Source organism: Lepisosteus platostomus, chromosome 10, assembly GCF_059453375.1.
Source record: "Lepisosteus platostomus isolate fLepPlt1 chromosome 10, fLepPlt1.hap1, whole genome shotgun sequence".
NCBI classification, from domain to species: domain Eukaryota; kingdom Metazoa; phylum Chordata; class Actinopteri; order Semionotiformes; family Lepisosteidae; genus Lepisosteus; species Lepisosteus platostomus.
The window spans coordinates 54,702,901-54,725,656 of NC_142620.1; the positions used below are offsets into that span (position 1 = coordinate 54,702,901).

The 22,756-nt window shown below is 48.4% G+C and overlaps 2 protein-coding genes across 3 annotated transcripts in view; one reads left to right on the top strand and one right to left on the bottom strand.

Moving 5' to 3' along the window:
• Nucleotides 1-371: 371 nt before the first annotated feature.
• On the top strand, nt 372-11,167 carry sytl4 (synaptotagmin-like 4). The gene is made up of 17 exons (XM_088597403.1): nt 372-528; nt 3,223-3,511; nt 3,826-4,044; nt 4,161-4,270; nt 4,522-4,621; nt 4,870-5,004; nt 5,099-5,189; nt 5,569-5,647; nt 5,969-6,075; nt 6,424-6,516; nt 6,809-6,987; nt 7,619-7,721; nt 8,219-8,380; nt 8,497-8,599; nt 8,732-8,837; nt 9,029-9,237; nt 9,523-11,167. The coding sequence occupies exons 2-17, from the start codon at nt 3,393-3,395 to the stop codon at nt 9,660-9,662; spliced, it is 2,055 nt and encodes a 684-aa protein (XP_088453529.1). The 5' UTR covers nt 372-528; nt 3,223-3,392; the 3' UTR covers nt 9,663-11,167.
• srpx2 (sushi-repeat containing protein X-linked 2) overlaps nt 10,761-22,756 on the bottom strand; it is a 16,172-nt gene continuing 4,176 nt past the window's right edge. The window contains exons 3-12 of one of the 2 annotated variants that reach the window (XM_088597404.1): nt 22,445-22,543; nt 17,866-17,946; nt 17,583-17,774; nt 16,496-16,672; nt 15,378-15,504; nt 14,925-15,046; nt 13,760-13,939; nt 12,955-13,088; nt 12,122-12,243; nt 10,761-11,748 (exon numbers count right to left, since the gene is read on the bottom strand). In XM_088597404.1, coding sequence (XP_088453530.1) covers nt 11,568-11,748; nt 12,122-12,243; nt 12,955-13,088; nt 13,760-13,939; nt 14,925-15,046; nt 15,378-15,504; nt 16,496-16,672; nt 17,583-17,774; nt 17,866-17,946; nt 22,445-22,543 — 1,415 coding nt within the window. In that variant the 3' untranslated portion in view covers nt 10,761-11,567. The remainder of the gene's footprint in view (nt 11,749-12,121; nt 12,244-12,954; nt 13,089-13,759; nt 13,940-14,924; nt 15,047-15,377; nt 15,505-16,495; nt 16,673-17,582; nt 17,775-17,865; nt 17,947-22,444; nt 22,544-22,756) is intronic. The other variant, XM_088597405.1, reaches the window with a different exon arrangement.

Below are 22,756 nucleotides of genomic sequence, written 5' to 3' on the forward strand. Positions count from 1 at the left end.
AATGTCTGCTCCTAAACCACGTGGCATGATCCATCTGCGATTCAAACACAGCGCTTGACAAGGCGTTATTCTGCCAAAAGCACTTTTTCACGTAACGTGAAGAAAATAACCCGAATGTTATATGTTATTGTATCCGTTAATATATTTTTCTCAGGGGATATGATGCGCCCACGTAAAAAAAAGAACACGAGGCTTTCACTAATAGAGTATAATAACCGACACGTTTCACGTCGGAGGTGAAAATAAATCCCCTTACTGTCATTATTCGATTGATTTGTAGACCGAATGTGGGCAAGCGGTCAAGCAGTGCTGAACTAGGAAGTGATACCCAAGACAAAATCACCTGTCGCTGAGCGCTGCGTACGTGGCTAGCGGTTCCTTTAAAACCTCAGAGCTCTGCCTCTGGGCGCAAACAACAAAAAAAACTCCTCTGCCCAAACAGCAGCTTTTGGTGTTTTCCGGGATCGGGATTGCTGGCCGCAGGATCGCGAGAGGACAGCTCGAGGACGGGGCGCCTTGCACCTGGAGGTGAGCCGTGCGCGGTCCTCTTGCGAGCGGGGAGCTTTGAGATCTTTTGCGTTTTATCAGACAGCTGGGTGAACGTTTCTGCGTTGAATCGGAACTTTAAAAACTTTTTTAACGGGTTTGGGACGGGGGCGCATTTCGTTACATCTGGGTGTCAACGGGACCGAGAATCGGTCTCCCGGCCGTGATGTCCGTTCTTGCTCGCTTCCTTTCCTTTTCTAGGAAAAAAAAAGTTCACCTGTAGTTTCAATTGAGTTTTATACATCGGTATTATAAGCGTTCATCTTTTCATCTAATGTCTGATTGTAACTGTAAAACATTCTGACCTGATCCTTAAAGGAAACAAAGTATTCGTAGTTTAATCATGCTCGTCATCATTTTTGTTGTTGTATTATTTTGTTACAAATCTAAAAAGGTTTATTCAGATCGAATAGCCTGATGCCACGCAAAACTGATATTTAGGCAATACAGTATGAGAAAGTATTGTATATGAGAGCAGATGAGATTCAGATGGTGCCTGCTTTGTCGCAGAGAAGTTCTGAATAAATGACACCGTTTCCTTTCCCTCCGAGTGCTTAAAGCAGTGGACGTGCTCGTTAGTTAATATTAGCTTTGATTCAGTGTACTCATTTCGATATTTCGAATCGATATTCTTTTTTTTAACGAATTCCCCCATTGCTTTACGTGCGAGGTCTTTTGTTCGCGAGGTCTGAATAACTGTGCCGCAGAAGGTCGCGTCTCCTCCTGTTTTGTAAACATGACTCCAGGAGCCGCAGATCGCCGCCGCGGTAGTGCCCCGGTACAGGAGATCGGTATGGTAGATCTGGGACCGCTGCTGCACTGTGCTTCCCTCTGGGGCTGGCCAGTGAGACTGTCTCGCGTAAAACCCAGCTGTCCTAGCACATGCGTCCGGCTCTCTGAAGCAAAGGTGGGAGTCTTTCTAGGACGGAACTGCTTTTGAGTGTTGACCGTACGGGTGCTCGCTGGAATTTAAGCACCTGTGTCATTGCACCTGAGGAACAGTAATACTAACGATCACCATAGCAAAGGTCAGTAACAGTAACAGTAGGCTGGAGGACCCAAGAGGTGGGTGATCGGTGGTCGCCGTGGTGACAGGGAGACCAAGCCGACGTGGAGGGACAGGGGCTCCCGCTGCGGGCGGTGGGACCCTGCGGGCAAACCAGCGCACCGGAGCGGCCGAACAGCTGGCCGCTCTGCTCGAGTTCGGGCTCAGATTTCTCAGTTTGTCCTGCCTGGGTCCAGCAGCAGACATGTCTTTCACTCGACACGGGATGCCTAAGTGTTTAAAGGTTGAGTGCCTTATGGTTCTTAGCTGGGCAGCCTAAGACCATTTTAATGGCATCTGCTACTGGTGACTTATTTACCGGACAAGTTTACGCACACCAAGCAAGATCATCCAGAACTTCGAGCCAGGAAAGCTGTGTATGAAATAGATGGGCAGCTTTCTGGAGCAGATTACCTCAGATGCACCCCACTTCCAGTGCACTGGGTGTTCTTACTTGCATACAGTTTCTGTTTAAATGCAGTGTTCTGGAAAATACTTTGTGAAGAGTATCTTTTAAAAGATCTTGTGTGCTTGACTTAAAATAGTCAAATAAATAAGATACCAGTGTAGTTTCAGCTCTTAAACATTAATTTTACCTTTCATAGAACAGATGGGGTCCCCCAGTAGCAAAGTTGTTACTGTTTTGTGACAGTGTGTCTATACTGTACACATTCCCCTCCTGGGTTTGATTGGCAGGAGACCAAGTGAGTCCACAGCTGTGAGTGCAGGGTTTGGCCAGGACTCTGATGTTTCTCGGGGCTGTGTGTTGATAAAGGAAGCAGCCACAGAGCTCCACCCTGGCCTGTGTGTCTTTAAAGGGTGGGAGCACTCTGACAGACATGCAAGGTCTTATTGTCTTCTCCTTTTCTGCAGAATAAATAAGATAGCACTGCAGTTTCAGCTTTTTTCTTAAGCTATTTTGAATTATTTTACTTTTCATAGAGCATATTGGGTCCCCCAGCAGACATCGTGTGCATTCAGTCTATGACGTAATGCTAAGGTACAGGCCACAGTCTCTGTGTTAAATACACAGCATGGCCTGTGATGTCACTGACTCCACTAATCCTGCAGAGCAGGCTGTTTATTTTCTCTAATCTTCTAGGAATGCTCAACCGGCGCAAAACCATTCTGAAGTTGTGCCCATTTTCTCACATAGGTGGATTTTACGATGTTACTATCGTTCTTGCACTTGTCGCTCATGAGTCCAGTCATATGTTTAATTTTTTCCTCGCGATCATCTGTTGCAAAACAGAGCTCCTGCTCTGTGTGACAGTGTTGGTGATGAAGGGGTTGTGTCTCTTGTCTGTACTGAATTACCTACATTTTCCCAAAACGGACCAGTCTGCCCCTGTCTTTTAAATCCGACTCCTGCTTGCTTCCCCCTGCCTGTAAAGGGGTACACCTAGAGGCACCCCCAGTGGAGCTGGGTTCTGCATTTACACCAATCGGAGCATCTTTTTTTATCGAATGAGCCTGAGCACTCAGTAATATCCATATCCTTGAACCAGCGGATTTTAAAAGGCATCTTTGTGAGGTGTCTGCGGGGCGCGGCCACTCGGAGCGGGGAGCGGGAATGGTCTCGTTAAGGATTAGGGATTTCGGAGGCTAACGAGCGCGCTCTCTGCCTGCAGTGCTCTTTGAGGAAGACCAGTGCAGGGGCGAGCGAGGAAGCACCGACCGCAGCCAGGCTGCCGGAGACGGCCGGCCTCCCGAGCGCCGGCGTGCGCGGCCTTGCCGAGCCCGCCCGAGCCGAGGCGCCTCGCTCTGCGTCGGCTCGCTGCCCCGGCCGGCCTGCTGCAGGATGTGGCCGGGGGCGGAGGTCATTAACGTGGCGTTCCTGACGGAGCCGGAGCGGGAGCTGATCCTGGCGGTGCTCCAGCGGGACCAGGAGCTGCGCCGGGTGGAGGAGCTGCGTGTCAGGTGGGCGCTCGGGCCGGGGGGCTCCGTGGGGGCCGGGGGGCTCCCTGTACCCACAGTGAGGGGTGTTGAGCTGTCACGTTTGGCGTGGAGCGTGGGTGTTGCGCTGCCTCTCTTTGATCTGGGAGAGCCTGTACGTTCTTTCTGCTGCTGCTTCCTGAAGAGAGCAGCTCCCCGACCTGCGGCTCTCTTGAGATGGCTGAGCTCCTGCCGTTCCGGGCGACTATCTCTTCCTGCTCTCCCCAAACACCTCCCAGCGGAAGCTGAGAAGCGGCCAGGGGTCACCGGCTGTCCCGCTGTCCCTCTGTCCCTCGCAGGAGGCTGAAGGCCGAGCTGCTGGACATCCGCCGGAAGGGCGCCAAGCGCAGCAGCCAGGACTACAGCCGCCGGGCCTGCGGGCGCTGCCAGGAGCCGCTGGGCAGGCTGAGCGTGGGCAGCAGCCGGTGCCGGAGTTGCAACCACCTGGTGTGCCGCCGCTGCCAGGTGGTCCGCGGCGGCGGCGGCTCCTGGGCCTGCAGCGTGTGCGCCAAGGAAGGGTGAGCGAGCCGCCCCCCGCGCTGAGCCTCGGTTCCCGCCGCCGCCGCCGCCGCCACGCGCCGGAGACCGAGGTGGTTTTGTCGGCCATGTCGTTTTCTTCCCCCTCTCTCTCCAGGGAGCTGAAGAAGAGCACGGGAGACTGGTTTTACGACCAGCGGGTCAACCGCTTCATGAACGCCCCCGGGTATGACCTGGTGCGGGCCTCCCTCAGGAAGAGGCCGCCAGGTACGTGCCCGGGGCTCTGGGGAGGGGTGGGCGCTGGCTGGCAGCAGGAGCAGCTCCGCTCTCCTGTAGGTTAATCTCTGTCGTTGCCCTCAACTGGAGAACGGTCTTTAGGGATACTGCATGTTCTGCAGGCCATAGGAAATGTGGAAACTTGCCTGTCTATATATGTCTATGATAAGTTCTTGCCCGCACCCACAATCGCGTTCTCGGCGGTGAAACTGCGCCGCTGATTGTGATGCTCTTGTCCGCAGCGAAGAAGCGGGAGACGGTGGGAGAGGTGCTGCTGCAACGCTCCGAGCTGAACCCCAGCCCCCGGCCCAGAGCGACGGACCCCCAGGCTGTGGACAAGGGGTGAGGGAGAGAGAGGGCCTGCTCAGGCCGGCAGACAGTCCAGAGTTTGATATGCCAGTGGGCTGGCTCCTTCCTTGACGACTGTCCCTCCTGGGCGTCTGTCTTCGCAGGTTGCTGTACAACGGTGGAGAAAATGGGTTCCTCTCCCTTTCCCTTTCACGCTCTTTGAAGCTGCAAGATCACAGAGCAGCGTCTCCGCAGCCCCTGGGTCTCTGTGTATCTAACCGCGGCCTCTCCCTGTGTTTCAGGCTCTTCCCTGAGATCTCTGTGCCCACAAAGGCACGAGAGCAGCAGGGCAGCGATGCAGAGCTGCTGGAGAGAGGCAGCCTGAGCAGCTACCAGCCTGAGATCCACTCCTCCCAGGCTAGCCCTGTCCTGCAGCGGTAAGGCTGCGTCTGTTTGCCGAGGAAGACCGTGATCTGCCTTCCCAGGAAGCCTCTGTTCTTTCTAGACAACATTCCTACTTCTTTCTTCCAGGAGGGACTCTGTACAGGGCCCAGGGCCTGGTGCGTCCACTCTGACTGTCCCCACCAAGCCTGAGGAGGCAAAGAGGAGTGACCCTGAGCCAGTAAGAGCAACGTCCTCTCCCATCTCGCGCCAGTCTGCGGGTCCAGCTCTGTGCTAAACCCCAGAAGTCTTTCAGAAGCTGTATCTGGACACAATGTGTATAACCATTTGTTGTAAAACATGTGTATTATATAAAACTGCAAATTTAAACAATGTTTCAGTTTAAAGGTTGTGACCTTATTACATTCTTCATTTATTTGAGGGAAGGGATTTTTTTCTTTGATCATATTTGACCTGTAAATGCAGTTGAAGGCGAGGAATTCATGAACATGTGGCCTTTCACAAAATGTTAAGAAACTAGTTGTTACAAAGTTCTAGAGTGGAGCCCAGCTGAAAGCATGTATCTGCTTTTTCTTCCTGTTTCTATGGTGCAAAATCAGTTTTCCAGCTCTGGTGTGACAGCAGACGAGAGTGACGTCCTCTTCAAGAAGAATCCCAGGAGGACATTGAAACCTCCAGGTGAGACGCAGAGCTTACACACGCAGGTAGACATTTTCATTTTAGTCCCGTGTTTCTTGACCAGGATATCAGCATCAAAAGCATCACTGGGCGAGTTGCTCTGTAGAGAAGTGCTTCCAGATTTCAGTCTTAAGTTCACTTTGTTTGAACTTGTATCCTCTGGTTCATGGTTCTCTGTACAGTTCGAAGATGTTCACTGGGTCGGAGGATTTTGTATACTTGAATCAAAACTGCTCGTAGCCTTTTCTGTGCAACACTAAAAGGATTCGGTTCCTGTCACCCATGAATGTGTCCCCTATATTATTGTTCTATTGTCTTCAGAGTACAGTCGGCCGACCTCTGTCCTGGACCTGCGTGAAAACGCTCTGGGGGTGGACGGAGGATCTATGGGAGACCGAAGCAAATCTGTCCCAGGCCTGAACATCCAGGTGAGAGGAGCTCTGTTAATGAAAGCCAGAGGCGTGCTCCGAAGGGCACAGAAACCAGGTCTGCTGCAGGGGTTGGCTCCAGCTCCCCCATCAGGCAGGTTGTGGGTGGATGGATGGATGAAGTTTGATGATGGTCTTGAACTGGTATGGCAGGTGGGATGGTTAATGCTTGTGTTGCACCTTATGTTGGCCTGCTGAGTCAAAGCATCATTTCAGGCCATCGCTCCTCACTCGCTGGTGAAGCCCTTCTTTCTTCATGGCTTGCCCTTGCATGAACTCGGTGAGCTGCTGTTTTGTTCCCTCTGTTCTCCTTTTCTGAAGCACCATGGTGACTACACTCTGTTGCAGGAGGAAGAGGAGGAGGAGGACATAGACAGCCTGGTGGAGATCCACAGGAAGTCTGCAGGCAGCACCTACAGTCTTCGTAGCTCAGGTTCCAGGGTGAGCGCAAAGCATGAGGGCTCCCGTCGTTCGCCTCTACAACACCGTGTGGTTCCTGCAGCTTCAGTCTCTGGGCTGGACTTCTGCAGGCAAGGGTTGTCAGTGTAGGAACCCCTTAGTGCCATGTTCGCTATGGGATTCTAGTACACTGGCTCAGTGAGTTATAGTTCTCCATTACTGTCCAGTTCTGTCTTTTAACCGTCTTTGTGTTGTTCATGCGGTGCTTGTCCACGTGAGGTGGGGGCGTCTCCCTCGTCCTCCCAGCTGCGTGACTGTCCCTGTGTTTCTGCAGACCACGCTGGGAAGTATGATGAGCGTGTACAGCGAGGCGGGAGACTACGACAGCGCAGAGGTCTCCGGCGAGATCGTTTTCTCGCTGAGCTACGACGAGCGCACCCAGACCCTGTGCATCTTCATCAAGGAGTGCCAGAACCTAGCCCACGGGGACGTGACCAAGCAACGCTCCAACCCGTAAGTCTGGCTGTCCCTGGGCCATGGGGAACCCCGGTCTCGCTAGACCAGGGGTCTCCAACTCTCGTCCCAGAGAGTCCCCAAATTCAAAAGACGAAAGATTTCCACGATGAGTATCCTTCAACCCTTGATGACCAGAGGTCTCTTAACAGGGTAAACTACTCAATGAATCCGTTACTTAAAGGCGTTTTCAGTTTTCAGAAACAGGTTACCTGTCAGACTAACTAGACTGGGGCTCTGCGGGACCGGAGCTTGAGACCCCTGCAGTAGACATTCCTGCGTCCTGCATTGGGTCCAGTTACTCTTGTATGTCACTTTTGCTTTCTAGTCTAGTTAACGCACAATTAAAGTGGTCTCCCTTCTCTGTACAGATGGAGAATTATTAGCTTCCTACAAGGCTAGTTGGTAGTTATGGAGATAAATGCTTTTACCAGCATGCCTGTACAATACAGTACAATAAGGCATGGAAATGAAAATGTTAGAATAGAGTGCTTTTGGATTTCCTGTTTCCACAATCGGGAGTAATCAGAGAGGTGCTGTAGTTGTCACTGGACTCTTGTTTCTGTCGTGGTGGTGAAGACTGAGAAAGAAACGGGTGCAATGCTCTGCGTGTCGTCCCTTTGTGCCGAAGGTACGTCAAGTGCTACCTGCTTCCGGACATGTCCCGCCAGAGCAAGAGGAAAACCGCTATCAAGCGCAACACCACCAACCCGTCCTACAACGAGACCCTCAAGGTAATGGCCGCTTGTCCTGCTGTGGAAAGGGGACGTGTGAGGCAGCCCGAGCCTCTAATCGCTCAAGACTTGATTTTCATCTGCAGGTTGTTAAGCCGATACTGTACGTCCACCTTCAGCAAGCTATCAAATCGCAGTCCTGTCTAAAGATAAGAGCCGAGTTATTGTCTGTGATGAGCAAATATTGATTTTGGCTGCTTTTACAGAATTAGACTGCGATCTCCGTAAGGTGTGAAAATTTGTTTTCATGGAACAAAGTATATGATGGAAAACTTTGAACATTTTTCAATATTTTGTTAGCGTTGTTGCTAAAAGCATGATTTCTCCCTAATCCATTCTGATGGATTAGTATGCCTGTTACTGTACCTGTGAAACCATTGCTCCAATCCTTATTCTTGCTTCAAATTAGAACAGCTGAATGATTTTGTTATACCCCCCCTCCCTCTGAAACTGAATAGGTACTGGTGTGTGTTTACCTTCTGCTCTTGTCTTTGCAGTACAACATCACCCAATCCCAGCTCATGATGCGCTCCGTCCAGCTCTCCGTCTGGCACTATGACCGGTTCGGACGCAACGTCTTTCTGGGCGAGGTGGAGCTCCCGATGGACTCCAGGAACTTCGACACGCCCTTGGAGGAGTGCATGCCTCTCTGTGGGAAGGTACAGTGCCTCACCGATTCAGACTCCCTCAAAAGAGAAGCTGCGATATGGAATGCACACCTTGCACAGTGAGGCAGAGAGACATCCTAAGGTGAAATACATGTGCTTTCTTCAAGGTTAAGCCTGAGAACGGTGGTGCCTATGGGCAGTACAAAGGCGAGTTGGTCATCTCTCTCAAGTACGTCTCTCCACACAAACTTCCTGCTGACAAATCGAGAGGTAAGCGAGTGCAGGGAAGAGGAAACGTGGCACTCTTCCGTGGCTGTGTTTAGAACCTGTGGTTTCTGGTGAAGATCAGAGTAAATGAATAGCTCCAGCTGTGTAGCTGACAATGCTGGTGACTTGTGACAGGCAAGAGGAAGAAGGAGGAGAGTGGAGAGCTTCACGTCTTGATCAAAGAGGCCAAGAACCTGAATGCAATGAAGTCGGGAGGCACCTCCGATTCCTTTGTGAAAGGGTGAGGGCAACGATTCGATCTCGGGGCTTCTGTGGCAGCCTGGCATCCAGAAGTCGCTAGTTGATTTTTAAAACTCAAAGTAACTTTGTTCTAGTTATCCTGTAAAGGTGTGGAAACCACCAGCTTGAGAGCGAGGTCTGCTCCAGCCATGGGACCGCCTTGTCTCACTGCTCTCTCCACCAACCATGCAGGTACCTGTTACCGTCCAGGACCAAGATGACCAAGAGGAAGACACCGGTGGTGAAGAAGACTCTGAACCCGCACTATGACCACACCTTCGTGTACAAGGACCTCCGCCTGGAGGAGCTGAAGAACATGTGCGTGGAGCTCACAGTGTGGGACCGCGAGGCCATGTCCAGCAACGACTTCCTGGGGGGCGTCAGGCTCAGCACAGGGACAGGTGAGCAAGTGCTCGGACGCAGGATGAGGCTCACTTTGTACTTCACTGCTTCACTGCCACAGTGCTCTTCTGACTCCTCTCTGAGCCTGGGTTAGGAGCTGTAGCGATGCTGCCCTGGCCTCTGTGTAAAGTGGTGCAAGTGACTGACTCGGAGCTGCACAGAAAGGGGACTAAGGATGTTTTTTTTTAAATAATCTTCATTTACAGTTGCCTTCCTTTCAACCAAAGTGCTTCAAACGCTAGAGGCAGGGCAGCACTGAGGGCTGTGTTTGGTTGCCTTTTCAGGGCTGGCCAAAGGGGAGAAGGTGGACTGGATGGACTCCAGGGGTGAGGAGGTGTGCCTGTGGCAGAAGATGATGCAGTACCCTGACTCGTGGGCAGAGGGCACTCTCCCACTGCGCTCCTCCATGGGCAAAAGTCAATGAGCAGGTCACCCTGAAAGAGACGCGAGGGAGGTGGATTGTAGGAAAGGTCCAGAATGGATCCTGATTTCTTGCTTTTCTTTTCCTTCGTGTTGCAGGAAGCTGTCATTTTTTGAAGGCTTTCAATAAGGTGCTCTTAACTGTTGAGAACGTTTATTCTTATTGAAAATGGCGAGATGAACTATACATCTCCATTTAAAAAAGCTATATAGGCCCCTTATTATGTATCTTTAAAAAACATGTTTGAAAATCGGGGCCTTTTTGTTATCTGCTAATTTCTTAATAAGGTTAGGACTTAATTGTTTAATTAGACAAATACATTCCACAGTCAAACACTGGATTTACCAAAGGGTTTTAATGGCACATAATATATTTATTTTTGCCTTTTAAATGGGGAGGGGTAGAGGATTTTAATTATCCCTTTAAGTATGAAGAGCACTGGAAACTGCTGACTTGCATTTTTTCCAACATTTTAGTTCAGTACTAGAATGTCAGTGCTTCAGTTTTGTGGCTTCATCCTCTTACCAAAAAGGGAAAAGCAATCAGAGCAATTGAGTTTCTGGAAGCTGGTGTCATGGATTTTGCTTTGGGAAGATATAAAAAATCCCAGGAGAAAGTGCCATGAATGCTGGGGATCATTGTGTGTTGGAGCTCCTTTCACTGTTCCGAGTCTGCTGTTCACACACCTCTTCTGCAGTTGAAGTTTTTTTACATGTAACAAAATGTTCTTAAGACCTGTTTGATCAGTTGCATTGCTGTGTATAATGGGCTTCTGCTTCACTGAAGCACACAGAGGTGGGGAGCAAGTAAGACCTGTAAAGAAACAGCTTTTTCCTCTCATTCTTGACTGTCTGGTCTAGTGCACAACAGGAAGGCAGAGAACAAATCCATTGAGTGAGTGCTGCTTTCTGCATTCCAGATACGGTTTAGTCACCTTGAGAAATCCTTTGTAATTTTATTGTTAACAGTCACAGTCGCATTAAATAAGGCAGAACATTACTCCTGAGCCCACAATTACCAGGCATGTCCTGTGCAATGTGTGCAAACCTTTGTCTTTTTCAAATCCACTTCACAGAGCAAAGGGACTATTAGTATAAAAGGTTTCATTTTGTTTGGATTTGTTTATTTAGAAATATTTGCCAAAATTATTGTGTGCAATCATTGCATTCAAAATTTTGTTCACAAATGCACAAATAAAACTTAAAGCATTAACTTCTGAAAGCAAAGTGCCACTACGACAGAAGGCGATCGGATTCTAAATCTGGAAAAGCTTTTAAATGTTTGTAATCTGAGTGACGGTGTTTTGACTTTAAAATGTGCAGGGAAGAGCCACACAGGAAGTGACCTTTGATGCTCACTTCCTTCCTGCAGCTCGTGACTGCAGGCTGGGCAGAACATCCGGCTGTACTTCTACAGCGGGGTCATGATGAAGAGGAGTTATTTTTTAAAAAACTAATTTTATCATTTATCTTAAAAAGAATGCTTTAATAAATATTGTTTTGATTACACTCTGCTCCACTGTCCTTATTTTTTACTATTTTATGTCTAATGCTGCAGGTCTGAGGCAGTAGTTGGTAAAACAGGTGTCGTGGGTGTGAAGGGGTGACAGCCAACACTCCCTTAGATTAGATTAGCAGTTTAGTTCTTATTAACAGGATCTGACTTATTGAGGATCTAATGCCCACTGTTCCCGATAAGGAAATTCTCATGACCTAAAACATGCTTGAGCACTAGTCTGGCATCTGCAATCTGACTTTGTAGCACTGGGTGTAGGAGCTGCAGATTCTGAACGCTTCTGGTCCCAGGTACTGTGGCGGAAAGAAAGCCTTCTGTCCCTGGTCCCCGGGGGGACTGCAGCCTGTCCTGGGGAGGTAGTGTGGTGCTCGGGGCCCAGGGGCTGCCATCTGCTCAGTCGCAGTAGTCCTTGTACTTCTCCAGCCGGTCCCGCTCCTCCTCGCTCAGCATGTAGGTGTCAATGAAGGTGTAGACCTCATCCGAGGTGGTGGGGGCTATGAACCGCTCGCGGTCGATGCCCTGTTTGTCCAGCAGGATCATGCTGAAGTAAGCCCTGGTGATCCGCAGCACCTGCCTGCGCGGACACAGTACACACCAGCCTCAGACAAACAGCTTTCTCCTTCTCTAGCAGCCTTATTCTCCTCTGTGCAAATGAAATAGTTTGACTGCAGCAGGGACCATTTTATTGTTGTTCTGTGTGCTTAGCTTTTTTCGCTCTCTTTGCGCTACAAAACCACAACATAAAAATGAGCCAAACCCTGTATTGAAGACACCTTTCCTTTGATGAAAACCTGGCATTTTGTGATATGAAATAAAGTAAATAAAGTGATGCCTTGGTCATGCCCTCATAAGCATGAGCCAATCTACCACTCCTTAGTTTGTAAAATGAGGTCGCGCTTGTGTTACCTGTGGCAGAGGACAGCTCCCCCAGGCGAGCGGCCCGTTACCTGAGCTCCTCGATGGCCTGGGACGTCAGGCGCCGGTCCTTGATGCGGCCCACCTCCCGTGGAGGAAGCCCCAGCAGCTCGATCACCGTCACCTGCCGCAGGTCCAGGCCGCAGCTGGCACTCTGGGCAACACAGCAGCAGCAAGACCGCTAGAGAGACGCCGTTGCCCTTTCCTAATCTGCGGCATAATGTCCTGCACTTTCAGCTGGTTCCCCAGGACGAAAGGGAGACTTTACTCCACTTCAGCAAGCTGCATAGGCATGACTGGCGATTTACAGTGCTGCCAGAGCAGATGCTTAACACACCATTCGTAGACGTCAACTTACAGTACTTAAAAACAGTCTGAGTAGTGTGTGAATACTAACCCTAACCCCACCTGGGGTGTCAACTGAGCATTTCCACGATCTAAATCCGAGCCTCTCTGGGCATAGGATTTTGACATGTTCCTCAAACCAAAAGGTATGAGTGGGAACAATCAAGACCACTGATAGGAGGAGGATCTGAATAAGATTCAATAATGCTTGGTTACACCGTGACATCCAGGTCCTCTGAGATTCCGAAAAAAATATTCAGATAGGAGCTAAAAACCACTCGTCCTAAACCTGTCTTGGGACCCAAAATCCAGCATTGATCTTGGAAGAAAAAAATCAGAAGAAGAAGAAAAATTGGAAGTATGAGTAAAGTATGAGTAAAAAGTATGAGTGGGAAACCATCAAGACCCTTGCAATTAAATGAGATTCAATAATGCTTGGTGACAACTTTTGATCCCACCGACTCAGAGAAATTTAGAAAACAAGACAGAGAGCTATGAAACCTGCCATCTGCTTGCTAACCTGCAGCATGATGTTCTGCAGCTTGTAGTTCTCGTCTGAGTTGTCGGGCGTGGACACAATGAGCAGCCTCCTTTTCTCGTAGAACTGGTCCAGCAGGGCGGCAGCGGTGGTCACCTCGGTGTTGAAATCCATGGCTGTGAACACAGGCGTATGCGTCAGGCCCTGTCTGGAGCTCGGAGGAAGAGGCTCTTTCTTTCTTTCTTTTTCTTTCAGTGGGGCATTGCAGGGGAGGCATACAGGGGTTGCTTTAAAATGGAGCTCGTGACATGACCAAAAAGGAAAAACTGTGGACACTTTGGGGACATGACTATAAACGTAAATGTAATTCACTGAATGAGGCTACATTCCAGGTACAAAAGCAACTACAAAACTGCCAGCGCCAGGCCATGATGCTCTGCTGTGGGCAAAACGACCACCCTGTATGGAGCTGTTAAATGAAAGTTCAAGAGGGGGTCAAATTATAATGTTCTCTCAACACATGAAAAAATTTCCTGTCGAGGCCCCTTCATGCGTATCTATGCAATAACCCCCTCCACCTCAACTTCACCCCTGCAGCTGCCTCCCTGGTTCATTCCTCGCAGGGGGGCGGGGTTTGTCAGCCTTGACCATACGGCCCTATTTTTACATATTTATTTTTTAATGTAAAAGTTCTTTAATTTGAATTTAACCGAAAGGGGCTGTGTAATCTGACAGGCGAGTTGAGGCGAAAGTCACCAGACGTCAGAGTCGGGAGGCCGCAGGGACAGTTGGCTCCCGTGGAAGAGGGCAAAGTCACGGTGCGATTCCGCTCGCACGGCACACTCACGGACGCAGACTGGAGCCGTTCCTGCCCAGCCGTGGTTGAACTGGCAGACACGGGTGGGGGGGCCCCTCCTCTCGTAGCCCCCCTCGCACGAGTATTCACACGTGGCGCCATAGTTGTTCCCATCCGAGGAGCAGGTCAGGTGCCCGTGAATCGGCGGCTTGAGAGCGGGGCACCTCCGCACTGGAGGAAGAGCGGGAAGGGTTAGCGCCAGTCCTCACGTCAGGCGCCTCACCCTGAGCGCACAGCCTGGGAGAACCCAGAAAGGTTCACAATTCATCCACTTAGACTCATCTGCGGCACAATCCGGTAGGTCAATTATGCCGATTTGAAAAGCCATAGGAAAGTACAAACCTCGTGGGTTTTAAGTTTATTTTCCTATCTACTAACCAAATATTTAAATACATCCATTCATCCGTTAAATGAAATCCGCTTATTCCTAAGCCAGAGTGTCTCCTGGAAGCACAGGGACAGGTCACAATCCGGACAGGACACCGGTCCGCCGCAGGGCACACACACACACCCTTTAAAGACACCGAATTATCCCAGCTAGCATGTCTTTGGAGTGTGGGAGGCCATCGCAGAGCCCAGAGAAATTCCACGTGACCATGAAGGGGAGCATCAGTTTAAATCTGAACCACAAATTCAGGAGACACAATGCTGTCTGCTGTTCACAATTCAAATACTGACGCTCAAATCTTTATTCTCTCTAAAAAGCATCGTTCGCCCCTTTTCAGATCTCTTGTCCTTCCGTCTGTCCTTTCCCAGCCTCGGAACACCAGGCAGCTGCTCTGAACTATACCAATATGATTTTCACTTTTCATTTCATGCTTAGAGATTGAATTTCCTGGCTCTGAGAATCCCAGAAGAATTTCCTAAAGCTCCGAGCCTGGGAGCCAGAAGCTCTGGTTTAAATTGGAGCAGCACAGGGGATGGGGGGGGGGAACCTTTTTATGTTTTGGTTTGTTTTTTAGCTACACGTAAGAAAACATTCCAGAACAGTCACAAGAGGCGCAGTTATGATACAAAACTATCCCGAAGAGTCCATCATGTGACTGGATCTTCCGTACCCCAATGTCTGGACCGCAATCCCGTACCCCAGTGTCCAACAAACCATTAAAGTGGACAAACTCATGGCAACTTTCTGAAAACTCAAAAGGTTGTTTACCTTCCACTCGTACAATAAACTTGCAGGCAGCTTTGTTCCTGGCTTGGTCGTACGCTCTGTAGCGGATGACGTGAATTCCCTCTGTGAAATCAGATCCTGGCTCCGGCCCTATGAGCGTTACGCTGCAGAAGGACACGACGGGTCAGACACATGTTAAACTCATTTCTTTCTTTCACGCAGACCATTCAAATATTTACTGCATGGAACAGTCCAATGTCAAATCACATCAACACTGCTTTGGCGGAACTGAACTTCTTCATGGGAGTGAGAATATTTCCTTCTAGTCTTCTTTCCTGTTACAGGAAAGGCTCGTGCTACGTTGCCTTAGCCTGCGGGTTCAAATCTGCCTTTTTTTTAAAAAAAAGGAAATGAAAAACCACATGCATTAAGAACTTTGCATTTCCTTCTGAAAAGCCCTTTCTTCCATTCAAGCCCTCCCTGGTGCAGCCTTACTCAGTGACAGAAGGGTTGGTCGTGTCCTTCACCGCAGGGGGGTCCCAGGTCACCTTGGCTGTGAGTTTGTCAGGCTCTGCCACCTTCACCCGGGAATACGGGCACTTTATCTTCGGGGGGTCCCGGTCTGGAACACAGGAGGGGGGGGGACATTCAGTTTCGGCACTTCTGGAAACATATAAAAGAACACAATCTAATCCTCTAATCAAGAACTCCCTGGACCTGAATGTTTAAAAATACCATGCTGAAAAATAAAAAGCACGGCCTTGTAATGCTGCACAGCTCTAAACAAGGCTCATGAATGGGTTAAAATAAAAACATGTTGTTTTGTTTTAAGGGCACTATGGTGGTGCATTGGTAAGCACTGCTAAAACATAATACAATATAACCCTATAATATTCTTTTAAATATCTTTTAAATCCTGTATGCTTACAGCCGTGCATGGGCAGAAGACAAATACCATATGTTGACACTCAAAAGATGCTACCTATTACTGAAGCTTTAACAAAACAGCAGCATTCAGCCCGGTGCAGTGTGTTCCTCAGGCAGTGTGCGGAACCTCAGGCACAAGCTGCTTGTTAAAACAAATCCTTAAGCTAATTTGAGGAAGGAAGCTTTGGAGTTTTGGAAACATCCCTCAAAGGAGCCGTGAATGAGCCCGTACAGCAGACAGGAATGGGCTCTGATGTCGTGTCCTGCCTGCCCCAGGACTGAGACACCTGTTCAGCATGGACAAAGACACCACGCACTGCTCTACTGAGACAGTAAACACACCTACCGCCAAGCTGCCAAGCTTTCATTGGATTTGAAATGACATTTTAACAATAATGCTTCCAAAATGTTATACATTTTATAGTAAAAACTCTTAAGTTCTATTATTTACAAACAATTCAGAATGACTAAACGATGAAATATATGACTGTAGCACTTCACTGAAATAAATATCCACCATAAGGAAAGGACTGGGAAACAGAACTAAGAATAAACACAAAGGAACATCCTTTCTAAGCACACTGGCATCTCCAGAATGGGTCTCCCTGTGAAGGAGGCATTTTTGCGGGAGTATCGATTTCTGTGGGTAGGTGGGTGATCAGTATTATCCCAAATGTGTGACTTGCCCACGCATGTGGGCTCTGTGCCACTCCAGCGCCCGGACTCCAGGCAGGTCCTAAAGCGTTCGCCTTCCAGCTGGTACCCAGGGGAGCAGGTGTAATCACAGCGCGAGCCCATGGCCACACTCCTGGTGCAGGTGTAGGTGCCATAGTAGATCAGCGGCAGCACATGGCATCGGATCTCTGCAGGACAAAGCACACTGCAGGCGACAGCTGCCGAGGGAGGGGCAACACTCGGACAGAGGCGGAGGATATTTATTCTGGACATCCACACATTCCAGTAGTGACCACCGCTACTATAATTCATTACTTGCTCACAAGGCTCCAGCAGGAATTTCAAGAGACTGTTTTCATAAAATAAAATCTTGTAAAAAAAAAAACTCCTGAGCACTTTACACTCATGTGTACGAAAAACATCCATCCATGCATGCAGAAAGCATTGTCAGATGTATAATTTTAAACATCTAGAGATTAAGACTGGGATTCTTCTGGTGGTTCTTGTTATGTTGATGTTTAAGGAAACCTGTGGTACCACATAATATCAGAATTCAGGCTGCAAGCTATAGAAGGCGGTCACATGAGTTCAATCGAAACCAAACTTTCCACTGCCTGAAATTAAAAGAAACTCAGAAACTTTTTAAATAAAGTACTTAGTGTTTTTTTTTCTTTCTGCAAACATCTGTAGATGTGCTTCTCTATGAAATAAGAACAGAGACATTCAAGATCTTTGCAGATTGTCTCCCTATTATATGAAGTATCTCCCACTCCCCCAAAATACAAATTGGGAATTGCTATGGGAATAAAATTAAACCTTTAAAAACTGTAAAGCAGACCTGCAGAGTTTAGCCTGGAGACCAGCAGTGTGCTCCTTGGAAGGGGACAGCAGTGTTTCCTAAACACTGGAGAGAATATCTGCCTGACCAGCGCCCTGAATACCTATGCTCCCCTCCTGCAGGTTTTTCCTAAGCCCCTGACTTTTCTCTTTCAGGACAGGCATGGCAGAATCTCTCAAGGCCCTTATCTGTTCAGTGCCGAAGCAGTGGACTGATGTACGGACGAGCTGTGCCACGCGGGCCAGCTCCATCACACTTACGCCGACAGTAGGCGGTCCCTGACCAGCGACGGTTGGGCAAACACTGCACCGACCTTCGACCCAGCAGGCGGTACCCTTGGTCGCACGACAGCTCGCAGCGCGTCCCCAGGGTGCTCTGGTAGTTGCCCCCCCGGGGGGAAAAGCAGGTGGCCTCCCCATTCGAGATGGTCAGGGTGTGGCACCAGCGGGGCGCTGGGACATAACCGGAGAGGAGTCTCGTCAGGAGGACACACACCATCATCTGCAGCAGTCCAGCCACACAGACACAGGGGTCAGCACTTACTCTTAAAGTCCAGCTGGGGGGGGGCCTCGGACTCATCCGGCACGACGTCATTGTAGCCACTCTGCTCAGGAGGCCCAGACCCTGGAATCAACAGCACAGCCATCTCTCTCTCTCTCACAGCAAGGGACCGAACCCCCTGTTCATCCTCCAAACAGTTCCGCAGTGAGCCAAATGCAAAGCAAACAACAACTCTCTGTCTATATTCTAACTGTGCACTTTTCTTTGTTAACTGTCAGATTACAGGTAAAATGACATACAAGGACTATATGTATATGTAGGCTGTATATATATACATACTGCAATTCCAGATACATTGACAAGCTGATGAGCTATGGTGAACTAAAATGCTTACAGTACTTGTTTACCTATTGCTGCAGTTCCTATAAAAAAACCTTAACCTCTAATTAACAATACATACTAACAGCAGGTCAGAGTTTTGGACTTGGAACTGGAATGCTGTGGGTTCTAATCCCAGGAAGGACACTGCTGCTGTGCTCAGAGTGCTTCAGTAAAATACCCAGCTCTATCGATATTAGTCTCTTTGGCTGAAAGTGCTGGTTAACCAAATGAACACCAATATTAAAGACGACTGCTGAAGTCCCATGTTTTTCAGAGTTTGCTGAGACACCTCCATTCCTTACTTCAGCTCTAAAAGCAAGAGAACTGTTTTCAGTCTTTCAGGACCTCATTACTGCCTCTGTATTTCCAATCACAGGCACCCAGCAGGGAGGTCTAGCACTGCTGACTGTACAGACCACTCAGCTACAGGACTGAGACACCCCTGAGACACCCGCAAGGTTGGAACGGTACCATCGTTAAGACAAGACATGTATTCCCCAGGAAGTATGACGTGGAAATTTCCACTCGTGTCACTGGGAGGAGAGTGAGTCAGGGCCCAGGCTGAGACAGATGGAGTTGCACTTCAGTGCTTTATCCTCAGTAAGCAGCAGCAGCAGCAGCCTTTAAAGTCAGCAATTAAATACCCCCCTCTTTCCCACAGCCACCTCCCAGGAGAGGAGGCCATCGCACCCACTCATCCTTCCCCACGGGCTGCGGTTTCATCCTGCCTTCCAAGCCCTGGGTTGCGAACAGAACTCGTCCTGCTAGCGCACGTTCCCAAGAAAATCAAAGCTTTGGCTGCCAGCATCGTGATTCTGCCTGTTCCCCAGCACTGCGTGTGTTTGACGTCTCCCCTCATCACCATGCACACAGACCCTTAATGCATTCTGAGGGAAGAACACCTCCGTCCTCTCTGTGCCATTTATTCAGTCCTGGGCCCCCCCGAAGACAAATGCTCCCAGCAGTCCGAGGGCAGAGTTCCTGTGAAGCACAACTGCATCCTCTTCAGCTGCTCCTGAGAGCCACAGTGTCTATTTTATGACTCGCTGGGCTGCAGGTGTTGGTGAGCTCCTCACAGTTGAGCTGTGTAATCAGCCAGATGGTGGTGGAAGGGAGTTAATCCCCATTACCTGTACAGCGCTTTGAGTGGAGTGTCCAGAACAGCATTATTTAAATGTAAAGAATTACTAAAGTTATCTATTATTAATTGCTCAAACTTTGCCACTGTTTTTAGTTTTGATGATTAACAATGATTCAGTTCTTTTCTTACATTTACAGAGCAACAGGAGGGGACTCAGGTCACCCTCACTTGAGTTAACGTGTGCCAGCTGTTTTACACCACACAGCAGCCTAGATCGAGGAGGAAGAACTGATTTCATATTAATTAAGGGTGCAAGCACAAAGTGGAATTTAGTCGCCAGGTTTAACACTATTCTTCGTTACGGGACCTTTACTGACCAAGTAGTCAGGACCTCAGTTTGTCTTGTCTGCAGGACTGCACCTCCTACACACAGTGTCTGCTGTTATTATATGGGGGCACTGCTTGGAAAATCCTCATTCAAAGGGAAGGGCGCCACCTATTGGTCCACCCACTGCATTTACAGCAGCATCCTGGTTTCCTTGCACGTCAGAGCCCTCTGCCTAGACCTGCCTGGAGCCCCTCGTTTCTCCTGTGACAGGCAAGAGCAGAGCTCTCCTCCTCGCAGACGGAGATTTCAGAGCAGGATTTGTGACTGATGTCCATGGGTCCTGGGTCTGACAGGTACTGTATCTATCACAGCAAGAGATTTCTTATTAGATAAAAAAAAACGAAATGTTATGGGCTCTGATTTTTTTCTTCTCTTCTCCACATTCTAAAAGAGGATTCGTGCTCTTCCCGAGCCCCAGCAGAGGCAGAACGGAGGTCACATCCTGAGACACTCTGGAAAGAGCAGCAGGCACAGCCTGCAGCCACAGTCAGACTGGCGGAGCACGCAAAGACACTTCCAGCAAGTCTGGACAAGGCCAGCAGGCCAAAACAAAAGACACAAGATCCTTAACAAAATCAAATCTAGCAGCCGCTTGATGACGTTTTCTGAGATGTTTTGAAAGATATCCTGCTTTCTGAACATAAATCAGTGAGCACAGCAAAACCGGGTTTGGATCAGAATCAAAAAGGGCAATTCGTTCTAACCCATTGCCATTGTAACACAGAGAAATGGAAAAGCACTGAACCAGATTTAAATGTAGACTTTTACATGAGCACTGTTGTACTTGTGAGGTTACTGTACTCTCTGACCCCCCCAGGGACCTGGATGCTGTGTGTCCAGCGTGTGTGTGCGGACTGTCCTGTCCCCTGGACACTGCACCTGGACCGTGTGGCCGGTGTGTGGGAGAGCGCTGTCCCCCAGGGCACTGCGGCTAGACACGGCGTCACAGCCTGTCATCATACAGCTTTACTGAACAGGAAAATAATGCAACCAAAAGAAAGAAGGTTCAGATCCGTTTGAATATTCATTCCTATAGCTGTAGCACTTTCTGCAATTTGTATTCTTTTACTTATTGTACTTCTGTTTAATTATTTTTGTTTAGCCCACCCTACATTATGCGGCCCTCTTAAATGGTCAATTACCATTTAAGAAAAATTAACAGTGTTACTTTTTTACAGTTCAGTAATTAAGGAATCCTTTCAAAATCAAAAACTGTATGGAATATTTCAGCACCTTATAACAGGCACAGATAGTCTTCTCTCATGCATTTTTAATCGCTATATTCTAATTTAATCAATAGGCGACAGCACACGGAAACGGAGAGCTTGTCTTGCCGCTGTGTGAATCAGACAAAGACCACATGTGACTGTGTGGCCTGAGCAGGCTGAAAAGCAGGAGCAGCACATTGTTCAGATGTCTTACAATTCCACACCACCCACAGCTAGTCAGCATCACACACCAGCAGCACAGGATTGAGCAACCACTGTACCAGATGTCTCTAATGGTTTATTTATTTTGGTCTTTTGGAAACTATTACAGTGCTGCACTGCAAAAAGATAAAACAACAGGAAATGATTACTCCAAGGGCAGGATATTTCAAGCCCGTCCAGGGGTTAATCTGACCAGAATTTTGTGCCGAGCAGCACAACATCAGAACCCAGATGTTGAGGAGTTGTCTTCTCCAGGCTTTGGACATGAAGAAGACCGCCTCCCATGATCACTCTTGGCCATGACGATTTAAACTCTGAACTCTCTATGAATGTAATCAAAATTCAGCAACTTATCGTTGTGCTGTTATGTAAGGATAACGTTACAGCAAATTTCATCTATATTTTCATGCATCAAACCTTGAATGCTGACAAGTGTGACATCCTTTTACTGCATAAAGTAGTTCCTAACTATTTTCTAATAATCATCTTTAAAATCAATGTAAAAGCACACACAGACAGATATTACATTGTCACTGAAATTGGCCATTGCAGGCATTTTCCAGGATGAGGTTTAAAGCCCAGCCACCTGAGGTGGGATGTCCTCCCAACATGGGGCCATCAATTTTAACACAAACCACCCTCTAAAGCCATGTGAAAAGCAGGTTGTGTGTGATGATAAATGTAAAACCATGTACATCCTTTGTAAGAAAGGTTTAAATTGAGTGCCATGCATCTTGATCTTCAACTTAAAAAGCTGATTTCCCCAGACATTAATGTGCAAAAGTTTGCTTTCCTTCCATGCTCTGGGCTTGTACAGTATATGTGCTCCATAGATCCCTAAGGTTCAGGTGAAGCTCTGTGATTTGAGTGCCCTGCTGGGACTGTGTCAAGGAGATCAAATGCAGGCTTTCTGCAGCTGGTGCCCTTGCAGTCTGTAATTTCAGGTGATGAGAGTGAGTGTACAGTTACAGTTACAAGAGAGCAAGGAAGTGCATTAGGTCAACATCACAGGGGCACTTAAGAAAAGACAGGTGCTTCACTAATTGGCTGTGCACTAAGACCCTTCTTCAGCAAGTAGGAGTTTAAACATTTAACAATAAACTATCCTGTGAAGAAGTAACTGCAAGCAGACATGCAGTTAAGACGTAACAGAGCTCACGTACCCCCAAATTAATTTGCAACCAACGTAAAATACAGACAGCCATCTGTATGTGACATTTAATTTCAAAACGTATTTTATCATGTTACTTTTGTTCAGTTTAGAACAAATTCTCATTACGGATGACAACCTGAAGAGCACTCTTGTATAGGGAAGGCATTGACTGGAACAACATACCGTACCTTCCTCAAGGGGACTCCAGTCCGCAGCCCTCAGTGCTGCTGCACACTGCCCGGAGGAGCTACAGCAGCTCAAGAAAGCTCCTGGGACCCTCACTACTACTGGATATTAGCAGAAGTGGGTATTAGGAAAGGAAAAAGAACGCAGAACAAAACATGGACCAGTTTCTGTTGGCTTTGTGTGAAATAATGAGAGGAAAAAAATGATTCCTGCAGGAGCTGTAGCAAGAGCTGAGGTTTGCTGTGGAATTTTACAGCTTGACGAACACAGGCATTTTCATGTTTTCATACTGTTAATGGGTATGGAAAAATCAC

Excerpts from the sequence above, each read along its gene's own strand:
- sytl4 (XM_088597403.1), top strand. The coding sequence starts at position 3,393 with ATGTGGCCGGGGGCGGAGGTCATTAACGTGGCGTTCCTGACGGAGCCG. Across the intron at positions 6,988-7,618 it reads ACCAAGCAACGCTCCAACCC|GTACGTCAAGTGCTACCTGC; the intron begins GTAAGTCTGGCT and ends TTTGTGCCGAAG. Across the intron at positions 8,838-9,028 it reads TCCGATTCCTTTGTGAAAGG|GTACCTGTTACCGTCCAGGA; the intron begins GTGAGGGCAACG and ends CCAACCATGCAG.